Raw genomic sequence first — 20,840 nt, 5'->3', positions numbered from 1 at the left:
GTTTATTTAAATCTTTATTTCCTCAGGATCTATTACTAGAAGTGGAATTACTGAGCCAAAATCTTCCCTATTCTGAAGATAGCCAAAACAGTGTAGGCCCTCAGAGGTCCCCAAACTTTTTACACAGGGGGCCAATTCACTGTCCCTCAGACCGTTGGAGGGCTGCCACATACAATGCTCCTCTCACTGACCACCAATGAAGAGGTGCCCTTCCGGAAGTGCGGCGGGGGGCGGGATAAATGGTCTGAGAGGGCCATATGCGGCCCGTGGGCCGTATTTTGGGGACGCCTGGTGTAGGGTCTTTAAAGTCCAATTTCTCCCCCAAGTAATGGAGCTTGTGGTAGGTCAGTCTTAGAACTCGACGAAACTTCAATCATCAAAACTAGATGTCAGTTGTGTGAGGGTTGTGTGGGATGTGCTGGCTTTATCTAAGAGGCCGCTCAGCATTGGTTCTTTTCCTGAAAATTCCTGAGCTTTTTCAAAACTATCAACTTGGTCTAGTCTAGCTTGGATGACATGCTCATTTACATTAAAGAACCCACTAGGGCCTGACTAGGCGGTGGCGCAGTGGATAGAGTCGGACTGTGATGTGGAGAACTCAGGTTCGAGACCCCGAGCTCATCAACTTGAGCGTGGGCTTATCTGGCTTGAGCAAAAAACTCACCAGCTTGGACCCAAGGTCACTGGCTCGAGCAAGGGGTTACTCGATCTGCTGAAGGCCCACGGTCAAGGCACATATGAGAAAGCAATCAATTAACAACTAAGGTGTCTCAATGAAAAACTAATGATTGATGCTTCTCATCTCTCTCTGTTCCCATCTGTCTGTCCCTATCTATCCCTCTCTCTGACTCTCTGTCTCTGTTAAAATAAAAAAAGATTAAAATCAATTAAAAACATACTTAAAAAAAAAAAGAACCCACTAGGAGGGACTCTGGCAGAAATTATGCAAAAGTTGCATCACAGGGACTTCCTGAGAATTGAGCTGAGGGTGTGGAGAAGCCAAGCAAGATGTAGTTTTGGAGGGAGCAAGACAGATACAATGCCTTGAAGGATTTCACAGCACAGTAGCATAACTATTACACGTCACATCTAAGATCTCAAACCTGACATGTCCAAAACAGAAATCTTGATCTTCCCTGTAAGTCAGTTTTTCTTTCCCCTGAGATATTCCTATTTTTATAAGCAATACAAACACACACCCAGTTTCTCAAACCAACAACCTAGGGCTCATTTTTTTTTTTTCCTGAAGTTAGAAGCGGTGAGGCAGACAGATTCCTGCATACACCCCACCATGATCCACCCAGCATGCCCACCAGAGGGTGATGCTCTGCCCATCTGGGGCATTGCTTCGTTGCAACCGGAGCCATTCTAGCGCCTGAGGTGGAGGCCATGGAGCCATCCTCAGCGCCCGGGCTAACTTTGTTCCAATGGAGCCTTGGGTGTGAGAGGGGAAGAGAGAGATAGAGAGGAAGGAGAGGGGGAAGGGTGGAGAAGCAGATGGGTGCTTCTCCTGTGTGCCCTGGCCAGTAATCGAACCCAGGACTTCCACACACCTGGCCGACGCTCTACTGCTGAGCCAACCGGCCAGGGCTAGGGCTCATTCTTTATTCCTCTCTAACCTGCTGATAGGAGTCCAGCCTTTCAGCAAGTCCTGCAGAATCTACCTACACAATATTGAAATGTATGGACCCAGTGCTCCACCCTGTTGGAGCCACCATCATTTCCATCTGAATAATCTAACCTGTCAACCTTCATTCCTTCTTGCAACTCCTCAATCTCTTCTCCAAAAGCAGCCAGATTGTCTTTTCAACATCAGACCATAGCACCTCCCTTTTAACACCTCCAGTGACTTTCCATTTCACTTGCAATAAATTTCAAACTTCTTTCCATGCTCTTCAGAGCATAGCATTTATCTGGCTCCACCATTGTCTGGCCTTCGTCTCCTACAAGTCTTCCCTGACTCATTCAGTTCCTGCCACACTAACCCCAGGGCCCCTCCAGTGAGCTGGTCCCTCAGACCTCTGTGGATCTTTTCAGGGCTCTCTCTCTTTTCAGAACTCATTCAGGATCCCACCCTCAGACCTACCTTCCCTGGGCAGCCTACCTAATGTAGCTATGCGTCCTACCGCCACCCCATCACCACTGCCTTTTTGCTTCTTCCCTTCGCTTCTCTCGTATATATCCGTGTGCTCAGTGTTTGTCTTTCCCACAGGCACTTTGTGATCAACTGACCCAGCATAGAGGAGACATTCTAAGTGTTTATTTAATGAATGGTGAATGAAAGTTTGTCACAACTGTAATTGTTTTATTGATTTATTCGTTTGTTTAGTATATCTCTCCCATGCGATCGTCAACTCCGTGGAGTCTGGGAACGTATCCATTGTGTTCACTGTCTCCTGAGCGTTGAACAGAACTATAAAAGTGACAAATGCAAAGCCATGTTAAAGGAAGTTGGGGGACAACTAAAATGACTAAAGGAGCTAAGGGAGACCTCACAGATCAAAGGATATCTAAATTGGGACTGAAATGAAGTGGAAGCTAAAGAGCAAAAAAAGGAAACGTTCAAGCAGAAGGAATCTCGCGAGCGTTGGGCAGCCAAGATGGCTACAGCACTTGCCGCCACACTTAATATGGCGACTAGGGAGCGTCCCGGAAAAATATCTCGCGAGAGTTCCTTCCTGCTACTGTCCGGGAATTGAGTTGGGGGTGTGGAACAGCCAAGATGGAGCCGGCAGCCGGCGGTCCTAGCCCGCTGATCATGAACAACAAACAGCCTCAGCCGCCGCCACCTCCACCACCGGCAACCGCGCAGCCGCCACCCGGGGCCCCGCGGGCCGGCGGGGGTCTCCTACCTGGGGGCAAAGCCCGAGAGTTCAACCGCAACCAGCGCAAAGACTCGGAGGTCAGGAGCTTCGGGGGGCGAGGCTGGCACCCGGCGGGCGGCGGCGGGTGGCCCGGGCCCGGGGCAGCTTTGGGGTCCGAGCTGAGTTTCCAGAAGGGCTCGGCAGGGCCTGGCAGGGGAGTTGTCATTTCACAGCGAAAGGAGCAGGACGTGAGGCTGGTATCCCCGGGCCGGCGGCGTAAGGCGGGGTCCGCGCCCCGAGTTCCGCCGCTGGGGAGAAGCTCCAGGAGCCGGTGGTTGCTCGTTTGCTCCTCCGGCGCCCGCGTTGTGGACGCGCCCTCGGACCCCAGCCGCTGGGGAGCCGCCCCCAGCCCCAGCTCGGGGGTAAAGAGTCGGCGGCCCGCGTGCGCTCCCGGGGGCCGGGGGCCGGGGGCCGGGCGGCTGACACCGACCCTAGTCGTCCGCGCGCCGGTTCTGCGGGTGCCGCGGCGCGCCGACCGGCGTGTGCGGGCGGAATGGACTGGACGCGGGACGGAGCTAGTGATCACCAAGTGCTACAGCGCCCGGAGGTGGCGAGAGCAGGAGGGGGAACGTGCCATCTGAGCTGAGCCAGGACAGGTTCAGGCCGCGGTGCGACAGTGCCCGGTGGTTGGTGTGCCAGGTGCACCTGCTGCCGAACCGGTCAAGATCAGAAATACACGTTTTACACAGGAGTGAGGGCTCAGCACTCCCTCCTGTCCTGCTAGTGGGTTGTTCCTCCCCTTCCAGAGACACCGTAGTCGGGACCTGAGTAGTCACCTCACCCGAGTTAAGAAATTCCTCCCACTGCCTCCCATTGTGGAATTCATGAATGAAGACACTCATGTCGCAGCGTTCTAGGGCTTCTTAATCAGCGCGTTCCCGAAGCACTTAGCAAGATGTCGCCTTCACCCATGACAATTCTGAGGCTCATGGGTCAAGCACTTGTTAGGTTATATCCAAGTGTGATGATACTATCTTTAGACATGCTTAGGTCAAGCTTTGTTTTTTGTTGGCACGTGCAAACCTCTGGTAAAACGTCAAAACTTGGCAAGTTCAAAGCGAACATTGCTTGGGCTTTAAATGAGTTTATTTGAAAAAGCAAAGAAACTGGCCTCTTAGGAGCCCTTGCATGGTGGGGTGATGGGACACTAACAGTGACTAATTAATGACTACTTAATAATTTTTCAAGTGTAGAGAATTGTGAAAGTGGTGGAGGTGACCCTGCTTTCATCATGAGAGGAGTTACAGTTTAAAAAGACTTACATTTTCTTAAGTAGCTATGAATGGTCAAATAAATATTCTTTGATGCATTTAAATCTCTTTCTACCCTTTAGTTTGCATTTGGGCTCAACACAAAGAAGGTCAGTCAGTGAGCACATTTAAGTTGAAGGGCCTGTCTAAAGTCGTTTTCTTAGACATACTGATGCTGTCTTGGTGCATTCTTGAGTCATAGCTGAAATCAGTAGGCTGGGGCCCTAACAGTGCTGGGGACAGGGAGGCTGACGTTTGATGTGCTCCTTTAATTCTGACTAGTGCTTGAAAGCCGCCTAGGTAGATTTTTGTCACCCCCATTTCATAGATGAAGAAATTGAAGTTGACTGCCCTTGTGGAAGTGTGCACTCTGCTGCCTCTGAACAGGGAGTAGAGTTGTTCGTGTCATTCAGTGTTTGTGGTATGTTATATCATTTAGTGGGTGGTCTTTGTCCTCCCAAGTAGCTTGTAATTAAGCCTGAGGACTTCGCCTATTTCTTCACTTCTCTCTTCCCAGAATAAGGCTTCCAGGATGATGTTTTCTCAGTGATCACCTGTCCCCAGCAATAAAAAGATCCTCTTTGTCACATTTTCTTCTGCGTCTGGGAGGGAAGCCATTCTGTTCAGCTGCTGCCTTCTCTGTCAGTTCTCCGTGAAATCTGAGAGAGGGGCAAGAAGACTGAGGGTGTCAGTATTCATTCTCTCCTGAGTTGTTGACAGCCCACTGGCCAGGAAGAAGTGAAGCTTCCGGAATCTTAGGACCATGTGGAATCGTGTATTCCACTGCATGGAATACATAGAAGCTTGTGTTCTTTCATCCAACAAGTATCTATTTGAGAATAAACCATTCATTCACTTTCTCATTCATGCCAAGTAGTGTGCTGGGCATTGTGAAACCATTAGTGAGCAAAAGGCACAAAGTTCCCCATCTCAAGGCACTTGTAGTCTCATGAAGAGGTAGACACTTAAGTGTAGATTCCAGTGTATAATTATAAGTTATGGTAAGTGCTCTGAAGGAGAAGTGCAAGGTGCTCTAAGAGGCCCGAGCTATCCCAGGAGACAAAATATTGTGATAAAACATCAGAAAAGTGGAGACACTGGCAGTGATGTCCTTAACGCAACAGTGTCCCTGGGAGCACACTTGCTTCCTCCTTGGAAAACCCCATGATCTTTTGTATCACTCCTGCTCTCACCAGGGCTATTCCGAGTCGCCGGACCTGGAGTTTGAGTATGCCGACACAGACAAGTGGGCCGCAGAGCTCTCGGGTAAGCAGAGACCTTCGTGTTAGGTGGAGGTGTTTTTTCCTTACTGGTCTTTTATTTATTTTTTTTTTTTTTGTATTTTTCTAAAGTTTAAAACGAGGGAGGCAGTCAGACAGACTCCTGCATGCGCCCTACTTGGATCCACCCGGCATGCCCACCAGGGGGCGATGCTCTGCCCATCTGGGGCATTGCTCTGTTGCGACCATAGCCATTCTAGTGCCTGAGGCAGAGGCCACAGAGCCATCCTCAGTGCCTGGGCCAACTTTGCTCCAGTGGAGCCTCGGCTGCGGGAGGGGAAGAGAGAGACAGAGAGGAAGGAGAGGGGGAGGAGTGGAGAAGCAGATGGGCACTTCTCCTGTGTGCCCTGGCCGGTAATCAAACCCGGGACTCCTGCACGCCAGGCCGACGCTCTACCACTGAGCCAACCAGCCAGGGCCTCCTTACTGGTCTTTTATAAAATTAAGAGTGAATGCCATTTTGGTGTTCATTTCCCCTTTTAGTTAGTCTTACTAATGACATATATAAAACATGTTAATTATGGGAATGAAGCCTCGTGTAAATCATAACTTTGGCTTCTTCCTTACAAGCGTCTTTGTGTGGTCAGCTCCTTTGCTGCGGCCCAGTCCCACTGTGGACAGAGATGCTCCCTGGCCATATGCTGTCCCCCTAACAGCGGTCCCTCACAGAGCAGTGAATGAGAAACGCCAGCAAGGGGGCCTCTCCCTGTGCACATCTGTGACCGCCACTGTCGCCTGTGTGTAAGGGGAGGTTAGCCTGGCTGCCCCTCAAGCCTCCACAGGACAGGGCTCTTCAGGAGGTAGAGCCTCTTGAGAGCCATGTGGTTGGGACAGCGGACAGCTTCTAGCATGGCATGGTGTGGCTGATGTGCACCAGGCTGGCACTGCCCGGCTTTGTGCTTTGCTGGCATGCTGGTTGTCATCTGCAAGGGAAGCCGGCATCCCTCCATCCTGATTATCAGGACACTGAGACCCCCTCGGTAATTACAAGACACAGTCCAGGAGTGACTGTGTGACTCAGGGCCCAGAAGCAAACGCCTGGCCTTGGAATGTGGACACGGAGCTGACGAGACCTAGTTCTTGACAGAGCTGTACAGCTACACGGAAGGACCGGAGTTCCTGATGAATCGGAAGTGCTTCGAGGAGGACTTCCGGATCCACGGTGAGACTCCCCCGCCCCTTATCGGGAGAGCTGCGGGGTTTCTCTGAGTCATCTGAGTGACCTCGGTCATCCTGGACTGGCCTCCGGAGCCTGCTGAGCCATGGCTGTGCCAGACCCGATGTGACATTTAGGGTGGTGTACTTTTCAGAATTTGAGTATTGGGAAAAAAAGAAACTTTATGTGATTAAAATTGCAGCAAAAATAGCTTTGTTTCAGCCTGGAAATTCACATTCACAGAGCAGCAGTGTGCCCTCTCCCCTCACGTAGAGAGCAGCTGGTGTTCCTGAGGTCTCAGGCCCCGGGGAGTCCTGAGTTGGGCGGGGTAACACGGCGCCCAGGCGTCTGTGAGGGTTTTTCCAGCGCAGGTGTAACTGGTCTCTGGCCTGCAGTGACAGACAAGAAGTGGACCGAGCTGGACACCAACCAGCACCGCACACACGCCATGAGGCTCCTGGACGGCCTGGAGGTCACTGCCAGGGAGAGGAGACTCAGGGTGGCTCGGGCAATTCTCTATGTCGCCCAAGGTACTGCGTGGGCCCCCAGGGCCCCCGGGCCTGTCCTTCCGCGGGGGGCCGGCCAGACGCGGAGGCCTCAGTGAGCCCTGCCGGGTCCGCAGGCACCTTCGGGGAGTGCAGCTCGGAGGCGGAGGTGCAGTCCTGGATGCGCTACAACGTCTTCCTGCTCCTGGAGGTGGGCACGTTCCACGCCTTGGTGGAGCTTCTCAACATGGAGATAGAGTGAGTTTGGAGGCGCTCGGGCAGGGGCAGGGTGGGGCAGAGCTAATGGAACGACTAGTCCTGAGGCCGGTTCCGGGGTTGAGTTCTTTTTGGGGGGCGGCTGAGTTCTTCCTGGGTCCTGATGGCGACCTTAGATGGTGCCGTGTGCCATCTGAGCACTGTTACAGGCTTTTACTCCTTGATTGGGCAGCAGGGGTCAGGGGAGCCCCCCTCCCGTCTTCAGGGAGGCGCTGACCCCAGTCTCTCCCGCAGTAACAGCGCCGCCTGCAGCAGTGCGGTGAGGAAGCCGGCCATCTCCCTGGCCGACAGCACAGACCTCAGGTGAGGCCGCCGGCTGGGGCTCCCTGAGCGGGCCTCTGCCGGAGGGAGCTCAGCACGGGGCATCGGCATCGGGGCGTCCTTGCTTTTCTTGCTGTGTGTGCGTTCCTTCTCACACACCAACCTGCAGGGGCCACGGGTTCAGTGGGGCTCAGTCGGCCCTGCCGAGGGCTCTCACTAGCAAGGGCTCTGGGTGAGTCTCCCCGAGGAATTCCAAGGGGAAGCCACCTATAATAGAACCACCGTGCTGCTGAGGACTCAGTGTGGCATCTTGGACTGGACAGAACACGATGTGACTCCTTAGGCCCACCTCCTCGTTCACAGCTTGACCCCCACCCACGTAGGGTTAGTCCTCACAGTTCAGGGTGCTTCGTGGCTACACAGGAAGTCATAGCAACTGCTCAAGAGCAAGAGCACCTTACCTTTTGTGAGGACTAGAACTGTCTCTTTGTGCTTTGGGAAGTTTTCAGACTGGGTGTTGGTGGGGTCCCCATGTAGGTAGGGTCTCCGGGCGTCGCCCTGCTCACTCCTCACTTGTCCTCACGGTGGTGAACACACCTGTTCTCGCTTCCACCGTGTTCTGCTCTGGCGGCTCCAACCACCCCCCCACCAGCTCCCTCCCACCTCCGTGGTTTTCATTCCAGGAGGCTCAGGGCCGGAAGTGCTTTTGGCCATTCCTGTTCATGTTAGTTCGTTCAGTAAGCATTCGTCCGGCGCCTGCTTTGAGCGGGCGGTTTGCTAGACACTGGAGGTATGGAACAGTGGATCTGGTCCCAGCCTTAGCAGCTTGGGCCTCTCAGTTCCCTGCACGTAACAGCCCGCCCCCTTCAGCTGGCTCAGTGCACAGGCCTTCCTCATGTCAGCCACGTAGGGCACTCCATCCTGCCCTGTGACCTTGTCCCCAGGGTCCTGCTCAACATCATGTACCTGATTGTGGAGACCGTTCACCAGGAGTGTGAGGGCGACAAGGCCGAGTGGAGGACAATGCGACAGACCTTCAGGGCCGAGCTGGGTAGGACCCCGGGGACCCTGTCTTGACCCTTCCTGGTTGCTGAGGCTGGAGGGCTTAGGGAGGGTCCTGTTGCTGCCTGTGGTCCTGATGCCCTTGCGTGGCCTCCAGGGTCCCCGCTGTACAACAACGAGCCGTTCGCCATCATGCTGTTTGGGATGGTGACCAAATTCTGCAGTGGCCATGCCCCTCATTTCCCCATGAAGAAGGTTCTCCTGCTGCTTTGGAAGACAGTTTTGGTGAGCACCTCTCTGAAAGGGAGCTCAGGGCCCAGGCAGGAGGGGAGGGCGGGCACTGCTGCGGCCCCAGGGCTTCCCCGCCCTTCTTTCAGAGTGGTCGGCCCTTGGAGCCAGGGCCCAGTGACGGGTGGCCTTGCAGAGGGGCCTCTGCGTTTCCTCTTGGCCACACATCCTGTCAGCTCCTCAGGGCCCCACTGAAGCTGAGGGGAAAGCTGCATTGCTCCGAAACTGGGAGCAAGGGGCCTGGAGTTGCTGAACATCACTGGTTTCTAGGGCGGTGTTTAGATGATGCTTTTGTGTTTTTGTTTTTGTTTTCGGAACGTCCTACAATATACGGTTGACTTGAACTTGAACATGGGTATAAACTGTGTGGGTCCACTTATATGCGGGGGTTTGTTTTTTTGTTTTTTTGGGGTTTTTTTATATATGCGGGTTTTTAAAGTATGAGTGGACCCATGCAGTTGAAACCCATGTTCTGGAGTCACCTGTATTTTCGATTCACGGTTTCAAGTCCCTGTAGGTGGACGATCAAATTAAGTTATACGTGAGTTTTAAATTGCGTGGGGTGTTGGTACACCAGCCCCTGCATTGTTCAACTGTCACTATATTTCCAATGTGACTTTGAAAGTCTGGTGTGTACAGCTTTTTAACAGTATGTGTCTTACTGGCTTTTCTGGGAGCTGGAAGGGTTAGGCTCTGCAGTCTGCCTTTGTGTTTACTGGAAGAGTGTAGTCGCTCATGTAGAACTGAGTGTGTGCACTAGGCTCAGTTGGCCCCCGTTCCTCCTCTCCCTTCCCGATGTCCCTGAACTCGCATGGGCATGGGGGTGGGCGTAGTTCCTTGTTCAGAGGCTGTGCGGGCCCCTGTGAGGATGTGGGTTGTGGGTGCTCCCAAGCCCGGTGCGGCCTGTGGCCTGGTGACGTGGCCTGCTCCCTGGTCGCAGTGCACGCTGGGCGGCTTCGAGGAGCTGCAGAGCATGAAGGCCGAGAAGCGCGCCCTCCTGGGCCTGCCCCCGCTGCCTGAGGACAGCATCCAAGTGATCCGCAACATGCGGGCCGCGTCCCCGCCCGCGTCCGCCTCCGACCTGATCGAGCAGCAGCAGAAGCGGGGCCGGCGGGAGCACAAGGTGAGGGCGACCGAGGTCCCTGCGCGACCAGGGTTCTCAAGCTGCTCACGCAGCGGCGTGGTCCCTGGACGAGGCGGTTGGGCATTCCCTCCGAGCCACGAGTCAGAGTGGAGGCCTCCAGGCCGGGACACTGTGTCCCCATTCCGGGGTCCTGGTCTGTGGAGGGCACTCAACGTGGCACTTGTGAGGGACTTGGGCCCCACCGTGACTCCTGTCTTGTTCCCACCGCCCCCTTCCTGCGTCCCGGCCCCCAGCTTCCTGGCCCTTCCCCGGTTCCTCAGTTGCTCTCGTCCGCTCCGCGTCCATTTTCAGGCCCTGATAAAACAGGACAACCTGGATGCCTTCAACGAGCGGGACCCCTACAAGGCCGACGACTCCCGGGAGGAGGAAGAGGACAACGACGACGACAGCAGTCTGGAGGGGGAGACGTTCCCCCTGGAGCGGGACGAGGTGATGCCTCCGCCCCTGCAGCACCCCCAGAGCGACAGGCTCACCTGCCCGAAGGGGCTCCCGTGGGCGCCCAAGGTCAGGTGAGTCTCAGACCTCTGGTCGCTCGTGGTTCCTGGAACCAGCACACTCACAGCCACAGGCCTGGCACCTGGCCTCAGTCACCACACGAGATCCTCTGCAGGGACAGGCGACCTTGGCTCTGGGATGCGGCTCTCTCAAGGCACCCTGCGCTGGCCGGGGGTCTCGGGCCCTGGCCCCGCTGGCCTTGTACAAAGAGGCCTTTGTGTGGCTCTGGAGGCGGTAACAGGAGCTGGCTCTGGGTTAGACATGACAGCTAGTGAAGGGGGATGGGAAAAGTGAAAACAGACATTTAAGCGAACCCATCTCCATGCACCCTGGGGTTGTATATAGTTAACAGAAAAGTCTAGATTAGGGAAGAGTTCTTAGAACCATAATGAAGATATTTAAGATGTCTGTGCATGAATCAGTGGATGGGAAGGTATCTGGCTATATACTAATGGTGTCTGTTTGAAATGGCACCAATGTAAGAAATAGATGAACATGTGAAAGGACGTGGAAGTCATTTTTGTGACCCAGGTAAAGCCCCACTGCCGGTGATCCATGTGGGAACACCCGCAGCCCACCAGAAATGCAGGACACGCTGATCTTCTGAGGCAGGACAGTCGGACGTGCAAAAAATCAGTAGCTTACAGCTCTTGTTATAAAAATTTTAAATATTTGAACAGTTCTATTGACAGAGTTGTTATATCTGAATAAAGTGTGCATTTAATTCAATACATCACTTTAATTTTACAAGTAAACTAGTTGTACATAATATATTCTCAGGTTGCTGGTTCACATTATGAAGGACATTAAAATAATCTGAAGGTTTCGGTTATTTTTTTTATTTCCTTTAAGAAAAACAGTTGTGGGCGACTCTTTCTTCTGGCTTTATGATTTCTGGATGTTCTCCTTTCTCATTAACCGTGGCACCTTGAACTGCCCGTTAGTAAAATCCGTGCTCTTTCTGTGGCAGAGAGAAGGACATCGAGATGTTCCTCGAGTCCAGCCGCAGCAAATTCATCGGTTACACTCTCGGCAGGTGAGTGTGATCTGAGCGCCTTTTGAAGAAAGGTAACGAGAAATTCACTCTCCTGGCCTTTGGTGTTTAGGGACCCAGGTGGATTGATGTCTAGGCTTAACACAGGGCTTCCTTTATTCTCCAGCGACACAAACACGGTGGTGGGGCTGCCCAGGCCAATCCACGAAAGCATCAAGACTCTGAAGCAGGTAGGTGGCTTTGGGTGCGCTTTTGGCCTAGTTTGGTCCCAGGTGAGTAAAGTGAGACCAGCCCTTTGGGAGAAGCTGTTGTGGACTGTTGTCTGCTCACAGGAACCTGGGCGGGGGGATGGGCGGACTGGGGCCGTGTCTTCAGCCGCTCTTCATAAGTTCTCACTCTTCAGCTGAACTTTAGGTGGGGACTCACTGGTCTCGTTAACGATTATATTATCGGACAGTTGTAGGAGGTTTTTATTTTTTTACTTTATTGGGTTTTTTAATTTTTTTTATTTTTCCGAAGTGTGAAGCTGGGGAGAGGCAGACAGACAGACTCCCTCATGCGCCCAACCAGGATCCACCCTGCATGCCCACCAGGGGGCGATGCTCAGCTCCTCTGGGGCGATGCTCTGCTGTAATCAGAGCCATTCTAGTGCCTGAGGCGGAGGCCATAGGGCCATCCTCAGCACCTGGGCCAACTTTGCTCCAATGGAACCTTGGCTGCAGAAGGGGAAGAGAGAGATAGAGAGGAAGGAGAGAGGGAAGGGTGGAGAAGCAGATGGACGCATCTCCTGTGTGCCCTGGCCAGGAATCGAACCCAGGACTTCCACACGCCGGGCCGACGCTCTACCACTGAGCCAACCAGCCAGGGCCAGTTGTAGGAGTTTTAAGGGACCTATTAAATAGGCCCCCCTTTCCTTGTTCCAGTTGGTGACTGAGGTAGAGGACAGGCAGCTGTGGATCGAAAGGCCAGCTCTACCGCTAGTACAGCAGAAGGAGACTGAGGCAGGGGACCCAGCAGCAATGGGTGTTCCAATCCCTGATGTCCAGAGGAGGCGGGCTCACCCACCCAGACCCAGGCAGGGCTGGGATCCCGCTAAGCCTGGTCCAAGAGCAGAAGAGCACAGGCGTTGGTTTTTGTTAAAGAGCAAAGAGAAAGAGGCTGGGCTAAGAAGGTCCTGTTCCTCCTGCACTCCCCAGTCACGAGGGGGTGGGGACAGGAGGGACCAGGCTTGCTTTGCAGGTGCATGTCCCTCCACGTGGGAGGGAACGTCAATAGTAGGGAAGTGGTGTCTCCCCTAACAACGTGTCTGGAGTATAAATGTTTAAGTTTTGAAGCATAGTTTAAAAGTCTTTAATACTAAGTGGGGCCCATGAACAAGGCTTTGTGTACTTGATTCTGAATACTTGAGTACTTGATTCTGGTTTTTACAGTTTTTCCGTCACTGTAGCTATCTGAAAGTCCCTTTCTCTCTTTTAATTTGCCTTTTCCTAATCTTTTGGGTCCTTTTTACACTGATCTTAAGAGACAAGCGCTCACTTAGAACTGCTTTGGGTTTGGGATGCTAGTTAGGGATCTTCGTGGAGACCTAGTCCTCTTTGAGACGACTGTGTTTGAAGAAAGGTGCACCGGTCGCTGCGGGGGGCGGGGCGTCCAGCCCGAGCGTGAGAGCTGCCCCAGCGTGGTCTTCCCTTCTCCCCAGCACAAGTACACGTCCATCGCGGAGGTCCAGGCGCAGATGGAGGAGGAGTACCTTCGCTCTCCTCTCTCGGGGGTGAGTTGGGAGCCCCCCTCAGCCAGCAGAATTCCCAGCTCTTCCCAGGCACGCCGCTGGGCCTAGACCCTGAAGCTGCCTCAGTCCCTGCCCTCAAATGCCAGTCCCACTCCCACTGCAGGGGCACCTATGTCTAGTGCAGGGGTTAAGAGACTGAGCCAGTTACCCGCCTCTAAGTCCCGGTCCACCACTTAGTGGGTGCCTGCTTAGCAGGAGACTGGATCCTGCTTTAGTTTCCTCACCTGTAAAATAAGAATAATAATAGTACCTCCTTCCTAGAGTTGTAGTGAGGCTTAATCGAGTTAATACAAGTAACGTACTTGGCATGTTGTATTATTCAGGGTCTGCTTCATTACCAGCATCGTCATTTATATCAGTGGTAGTCTACCTGGTCCCTACCGCCCACTAGGGGGCGCTCCAGCTTTCATGGTGGGCGGTAGCGGAGCAACCAAAGTATAAATAAAAAGATTTAACTATAGTAAGTTGTTTTATAAAGATTTATTCTGCCAAACTTAGTGAAAATCCAACATAAAGTACTTGGTAAGTAATTATTATATGCTTTAACTTGCTGTAATTCTGCTTTATAAATTTTATAAAGTAAAGTTACTTCCCTACTTTATAAATCACCATTACTGTGGAACTGGTGGGTGGTTAGAAAATGTTACTCCTAACAGATACAGAAGTAGGTGGTAGGTATAAAAAGGTTGACTACCCCTGATTTATATCGATGTTTACAGATTCTCCTCCAGCCTAGAGTAGGCTGGCTCGGGATACGGTGGTCAGGTGGTCGGGATGGGGTCTGTAATTGTTACCATTGTGTTAAAAGGGGGAAGAGGAAGTCGAGCAAGTCCCCGCGGAAACCCTCTACCAAGGCCTGCTCCCCAGCCTGCCTCAGTACATGGTGAGCGCCCCTCTCAGGAGGGCTCCGGCCCTGGCCGGCGGCCGTCAGTGAGTACACGGGGTCTCTGTCCTCACTGCACTGGCCTGGGTGGCATGCCCTGCCAGGGCCCCTCCCCCCCCGCCCCTGCCACCTGAGCCCCTCCAGAGGGCTCCTGTCAGGGCTTAGCTCTGCTCCGGGGCGCACTCACGCCGGCTGTCCCCACGGTCTCCCCCAGATCGCACTGCTGAAGATCCTGCTGGCTGCGGCGCCCACCTCCAAAGCCAAAACGGACTCCATCAATATCCTCGCCGACGTGCTGCCTGAGGAGATGCCGTGAGTCTAAGCCGGGACCGGAGCAGGTCGAGCTCAGAGCAGGAAGTGGTTTCCTTTCGCTCGCATGGGTCGCTGGGCTGCTTTCTTTCTTTGACTCAACTTCTCTGCAGGTTAAGTTGGGTTATTTCTGGCTCAGAAGAAAAAATAAGTACGGGATTAAAGTTTCAGTTGTCCTGACTGGGGAGAAGGCTTAGTGCAGGTGGCCTGGATTCCAGTGTGGACTGTGCCACTGCGGGGCCCTGACTGAGCTGGGGGAGGCGCCTCCTCTGCAGGGCATTTCCCAGAACCCTCCCTCAGCTGTGTCCTGGGACAGCCAGGCCTGTAGGTTCAGCTTCAGGACAGTTTGCCCGCTCACAGCCGAGCTCAGCTGGCAACGGGCTCTTTCTGCCCACCAGTCAGCCTACCTGCGGGCTGCGTGTGAGGTCTCCGGGTGACCGGGAGCCCTTAGGGCCCTCCTCCCCGGGGGGCACTGACGGCATCTCTTTGATGTGAGTGCAGACCGAGATCAGGTTCTACTTTGAGAGGGACCTGGCCTCGACCTGGGCTCCTGCTAATGCCGCCCAGCTCCCTGGTGCCTGGGCTCCTGGCGTCCGGCGTGATGGCCAGGTGCAGGAGAGCAGGGCTCGGCTGACACCAGAGGGGTGTCCGGACACTCGGCCATCGTGGTGGTCCTTGGGAAGGGGGTTCCAGAGGCGAATGTTGTATCTCCTTGTAAAGATTGACAGCTAGAAGGCCTGAATTAAGAAACTTATTTTAAATGTCTAATCACTATGTTGTACTCCTGAAAATAATATTATTTTAAAGTTTAGTTGAAATATAAATTAGAAAAAAAAGAAACTGATTTAACTCAGTGCTTCCTAAGTTCATCTGACTCCAAAGCCCGTCTCGCCCCAGTGTGCGCGCTCGGAGCCGAGCTGTTCTGCAGAGCGCGGGAAGGACACAGGTGTGCGTGGGCACAGAAGCTTCGGGCAGGTCTTGAAAAGAAGTCCATTATTGGAGGAAAAGCAGGGAAATAGGCTAAGAGTGTGTTTGGGGCATCACAGGAAAAAATAATTTGTGCTGAGCCCAGGAGGGAGGAGGGAGGAAGCCAGCCTGACCTTTGAGATGTCCACGGGTGGGCTCAGGAGCCCTCCCGCTGTGAGCACTGGAGGGCGCTGCACACGCAGCGCTTACCAGGCCCTCGTGTCCCCAGCACCACGGTGTTGCAGAGCATGAAGCTGGGGGTGGACGTGAACCGCCACAAAGAGGTCATCGTGAAGGCCATTTCTGCTGTCCTGCTGCTGCTGCTCAAGCACTTTAAGCTGAACCACGTCTACCAGGTACCTTCCAGGCCTGCCTGCCTGCCTTCCTCCCTCCCTCTCTCCCTCCCTTCCTTCCTCCCTCTCTCCCTCCCTTCCTTCCTCCCTTTCCTCCGGCCTGGGCCTTGGTTATTGCTGCTGCTCCGGCCCCAAAGGGTGGAGGCCTCGGCCTTCAAACCCCCTTGAGCTGCACGTGGATGTTGTCACTCGGTCTCCCAGCCGAAGCTCTTCATCACTGGAGAGAGGCTGGGGTCCCAGCGGGCATGCCTAGTGTTCTCTCTTGCTTTCAGTTTGAATACATGGCCCAGCACCTGGTGTTTGCCAACTGCATCCCTTTGATCCTAAAGTTCTTCAATCAAAATATCATGTCCTACATCACTGCCAAGAACAGGTGATAAGGACCAGGGATCGGGAGGGGTGGGTGTGGCCAGATGACAGGGCTCCCGGCTGGCTGGTCCCTCTGTGCCCTCTCAGCCCCTCCGAACCAGCGCTCTGCCAGGCTCAGGACGCAAAGATGAATGAGATTGGGCCCTGCCTGTGGAGAAAGCCGGGGTGTCAGAGCCCTGTCTACCCAGGCTAGTGGCTCAGTGTGTGCCTGGTGAGAGGGCGCTCATCCTGGGCTCCAGGGCTGCCCTCATGTCCTTCTGGGCCTGTTTCATTTTCGGAGGCAACCAGCCAGGCTACCTGCTCTCTCAGGAGCCCGGCCGTGTGCACCAGCCCGCCCTGCCTGCGGACTCTTAACCACTACCCCTCGCCTGGTACCCGCTGTTCCCGGCGGTGTCTGCTCATCAGTGGTGCATCACAGGGCGAGCCGTCAGCCAGATGCTGTCCCCAGTTGGGGCCTGGCACAAATTCATCGTGTGACAATTCTCCCCGGCCCCAGAGTCACTGCTGTGGGGAAAGCAGGTGTCTCTACCGCTTAGAAGATTACAAGCTTGTCCCTGCCCAAAGGGACCTTAGTAAGTTCTGTTGGAGCAGGTGTCTCCTCATCTCAGAGCTGGGGAAACCAGGGTGGTACAGCTCGAGTCCTGTGTCCACTCCAGGAAACGAGGGCGGAGGGCCAGGACCCCGCCCAGCCATGGCTGCTGCACCTGCCCCAGCCTGGCTCACATGGCACCTGCCTGCTGTCGCCCTCTGCAGCATCTCTGTCCTGGATTACCCCCACTGCGTGGTGCACGAGCTGCCGGAGCTGACCGCCGAGAGTCTGGTGCGTGGCGGGGCTCTTTCCCACTGTCCCTGTGGTGCGAGGGTCGGTGGGGGAAAGCCCGCATCCCCCACACTGGGATAGAGGTGTCTTCCCAGCCGAGGTCACTGTAGAGGCCCGGCCTCCGAAGCACTTTCTGTAATTGCACCCTGGGGTTGGGGCAGGCTGAGCCTGCAGGGCGGGAGGTGTGGATATAGGGGTTAGTTTGTCGGGAGCCTGGTCTCCGGGGGCTGATGGCCCAGAGCTCATTGGGTTGTGTTTCTTCCCTCTCCCCACGCTGGAACTCTGGGGCCACCACTCTGAAGGGAGCCTGGTGCTCCAGGTTGTGCGGCCTGAGACCCTGTCATGCTCTGTGTCTCCTGCAGGAAAATTCCAGGGAGCCCCCACCGCCTGCCAGCTTCTGGGAGGGAGTTTCCCCCGGGCTGAGGGAAGGACTGGGTTTTTGGTGCAGGCGCAAAGAGACCGCAGTTCTGAGATCACACGAGTGAGGGCCCACAAGCTGCCGAGCCCCCTGCTGCTGTGGGGTCATGCTTGTTCCTGGGTTCTCCCTGCAGGAGGCAGGGGACAATAACCAGTTTTGCTGGAGGAACCTCTTCTCTTGCATCAATCTCCTTCGGATCTTGAACAAGCTGACCAAATGGAAGCATTCAAGGACGATGGTGAGTCAGCGCGGTCAGCAGGCATGCGGCTGGGAGCTCAGAGCGGTCCGCGCCCCGTGCCATCCCCCGGAGCGTGGGTCCCTGGGGTGGGCTTGCGCTGCAACCTTCCCTCCTAACTCAGCTGCAGCCACGTCCTGGCATTTTAAGGGCGATTCCTGGTTCCTCAGTGAGTTGAACTGGAGGCTCAGCCATGCTTGAAACAACGCACACTTCTAGCAGGGTTTCTCTGTAACCAGGGTGCTGGGAGCCTCCCTTAGCCCGAATCTGGATGCCTCAGGTGGGGAGGCCTGTGAGTCCTCTAAAATTGTAGCTGTGTGCGTGTTGCAGTATTTGTGAAAGAATTCACAGCTTTCTTCAGACTCCAAACGACTTGTAATTAAGGTGGCCGGTGGTCCTGGTTTGCCTGGGACTCTGGTGGTTTTAGCAGTGGCAGTCCCACATCCCAGGAGACCCCAGGTCTGGGAGACGCTGGACGGCTGACCACCCGGCCCATGACCCCAGAAGGGCTGAGCAGCAGGGCGGCGATGCAGGCCCCGGTCCCGCCTTCCACTGGGGCCTGCCCTGCCCTGCGCCCCTTCCAGATGCTGGTGGTGTTCAAGTCGGCGCCCATCCTGAAGCGGGCCCTGAAGGTGAAGCAGGCCATGATGCAGCTCTACGTGCTGAAGCTGCTCAAGGTGCAGACCAAGTACCTGGGCCGGCAGTGGCGGAAGAGCAACATGAAGACCATGTCGGCCATCTACCAGAAGGTGCGGCATCGGCTGAACGATGACTGGGCCTACGGCAATGGTGAGCCCAGCAGGGCCTGGCGGCGGGGGAGGGGACCGCCCTCTCTGCCCTGGGCTGCCCTCTCGGGTCGGGACCGCAGCGCTAGGCGGGACTGAGAAGCTGCCCAGACTTGGTGTCTGGTCATCTGCCATGCCTCTGTCCCGCCCTCGAAGTCATTCCATTTCCAGAAATTGTCACAAGACTCTCTTGTCATTTCTCTCCTGCCACTTCCTTGGTTTGGGCCACACATTCCTTCAGCTCTGATGACTTCCCTGCCTCGAGGGTCTCCCCCCATCAGCGCCGGGACCGCTGCCCCAGCAGGCTTTCCAAAGTGCAGATCTGCTGGCACCGCCCTCAGTGAAGGCCTTCGCAGCCTTAGCTGGCCCTTAGGATTAGGGCCAGACTCTTAAACACAGGCCTCTGAGGTCCAGCCATCACCCCCTCCTTCTCCCTCCCCGCCCCCTCCCCCCTCCTCTGTAATCCGATCCGGCTTGTCAGCCTGGGACTCTGGGCATACTCAGTCCTGTACCTCATTAGCCTGTTGCCCCACTTCTGTTCCTTCTTCCTCAGGGTGTCTCCCCCGAAGCTCCCAACTGTCCTGTGTCTCTTCCCCCTGGGCGCCAGCTCAGCCTCCGGGTGGAGCGGGTTCTTCCCGTGCCCTCTGACCACGCTGCCACAGTGTTCCAGCTGCTGCCCCGCACGCCACAGCCAGGGGCCATGTTCCCACACCCATGACCGTGTACCCGGGCAGGGGCCATGTTCCCACACCCATGACCGTGTACCCGGGCAGGGGCCATGTTCCCGGCACCCATGACCGTGTACCCGGGCAGGGGCTGCGTTCCCACACCTGTCACCATGTACCCGGGCAGGGGCCATGTTCCCACACCCATCACCATGTACCCGGGCAGGGACCATGTTCCCACACCCGTCACCATGTACCCAGGCAGGGACCATGTTCCCACACCCGTCACCATGTACCCGGGCAGGGGCCATGTTCCCGGCACCCATGACCGTGTACCCGGGCAGGGGCCATGTTCCCACACCCGTCACCATGTACCCGGGCAGGGGCCATGTTCCCGGCACCCATGACTGTGTACCCGGGCAGGGGCTGCGTTCCCACACCCGTCACCATGTACCCGGGCAGGGGCCATATTCCCGGCACCCATGACTGTGTACCCAGGCAGAGGCTGCGTTCCCACACCCGTGACCGTGTACCTAGGCAGGGAACCGAGAGGATGTACTCATGGGGAGCTGCGTCCCCCGATCCCAGAGAGCCAGGGAGAAGGTGGCTCTCAGAGAAGTGCTGTGTCCGGGCCCTGCGCTGGTTCGCACAGCCTGCCACATGTCTTCCTCTGTAGATCTGGCTTTTCTCCCTTCACCTGACTTCCCTTTGTACCCAGGAGAGGAGTCCTGTCCGTGTTCCCAGGATGGGGCTTGGAGGTCAGCAGTCAGCACTTCAAGCTGGGGTGGCCTGGCCCTTACCTGCACACACGCAGGGGGAGCCAGCACAGGGCCTGGCTCCTGACCATGGCTTCCTGCTTTGTTTCAGATCTGGATGCCCGGCCCTGGGACTTCCAGGCAGAGGAGTGTGCCCTCCGTGCCAACATCGAACGCTTCAATGCCCGGCGCTATGACCGGGCCCACAGCAACCCTGATTTCCTGCCTGTGGACAACTGCCTGCAGAGTGTCCTGGGCCAGCGGGTAGACCTCCCTGAGGACTTCCAGATGAACTACGACCTGTGGCTGGAAAGGGAGGTCTTCTCCAAGCCCATTTCCTGGGAAGAGCTGCTGCAGTGAGGCCCGGGGCAGGGGACTGACAGCGGGTGATGTCGCGGCGCTGCAGTGCACGCATCCCCCTCCAGGTGGCAGCACAGCCCCGCTGTGCCCTCCCACCGCCTGGGTTTGGCCTCTGGTTGATCCCCAGCGTCCTGCCTGGGAGCAGGCATCTCTGCTTGGGATCCTCTGGCTCCACTCCTCCCCGCCCAGCTCCCTGGGACATGGTTGGTTGCAGCTCATTTCTCATTCAGCCCCAAGCTCGGAGAAGCTGGGGCGGGCTGGGAACCCCCCGCATCTGAATTTCGGGGCTCACACTGACTCTTCTTGAGACATGCAAGTCATTGGCAGGTCAGCTTGCCAAGGAGGAGGGTTTAGGATTGAACGCAGAATCCTGGTTCTGCTTTGGGGGTTTCTGATGTCATTCCAGCCTCCTGCTGAGTTTCCTCCAGAAGCGACTGCAGAGGCCCCGGCAGCGCCAGCGGCACTTGGGTTTGGACAGGGCTGGGGAGGAGCTGCCCTTCACCAGAGGCACCATTTTCCTCTCGATTTGCAAGGGCCTGTAAATATCTATATATAACTCTGTGTGTATTCTCTTGTGTCATGTTGGGGTTTTTAATGTGTTTGTGTATTCTGTTTACATTAAAAGGAAGCAAAAACAA

At 55.4% G+C, this 20,840-nt stretch overlaps 1 protein-coding gene across 1 annotated transcript; it reads left to right on the top strand.

Moving 5' to 3' along the window:
• The first annotated feature begins 2,711 nt into the window (after positions 1 to 2,711).
• On the top strand, positions 2,712 to 20,840 carry STRIP1 (striatin interacting protein 1). Its single transcript, XM_066246681.1, has 21 exons — positions 2,712 to 2,902; positions 5,311 to 5,380; positions 6,482 to 6,556; positions 6,946 to 7,080; positions 7,173 to 7,293; positions 7,546 to 7,614; positions 8,517 to 8,623; positions 8,732 to 8,859; positions 9,803 to 9,985; positions 10,298 to 10,515; positions 11,472 to 11,537; positions 11,662 to 11,725; positions 13,195 to 13,266; positions 14,093 to 14,167; positions 14,382 to 14,479; positions 15,672 to 15,798; positions 16,068 to 16,168; positions 16,918 to 16,984; positions 17,536 to 17,640; positions 18,222 to 18,426; positions 19,955 to 20,840. The coding sequence occupies exons 1-21, from the start codon at positions 2,723 to 2,725 to the stop codon at positions 20,200 to 20,202; spliced, it is 2,514 nt and encodes an 837-aa protein (XP_066102778.1). The 5' UTR covers positions 2,712 to 2,722; the 3' UTR covers positions 20,203 to 20,840.

Source organism: Saccopteryx bilineata, chromosome 11 (assembly GCF_036850765.1).
Source record: "Saccopteryx bilineata isolate mSacBil1 chromosome 11, mSacBil1_pri_phased_curated, whole genome shotgun sequence".
NCBI lineage: Eukaryota > Metazoa > Chordata > Mammalia > Chiroptera > Emballonuridae > Saccopteryx > Saccopteryx bilineata.
Note: the sequence above shows the minus strand (reverse complement) of the source record. Positions and strands in the feature narration are given on the sequence as shown.

Coding starts and splice junctions, on each gene's coding strand:
- STRIP1 (XM_066246681.1), top strand. CDS start 2,723: ATGGAGCCGGCAGCCGGCGGTCCTAGCCCGCTGATCATGAACAACAAA. Junction 2,903..5,310: donor ACCAGCGCAAAGACTCGGAG/GTCAGGAGCTTC, acceptor TGCTCTCACCAG/GGCTATTCCGAGTCGCCGGA. Junction 18,427..19,954: donor TGACTGGGCCTACGGCAATG/GTGAGCCCAGCA, acceptor GCTTTGTTTCAG/ATCTGGATGCCCGGCCCTGG.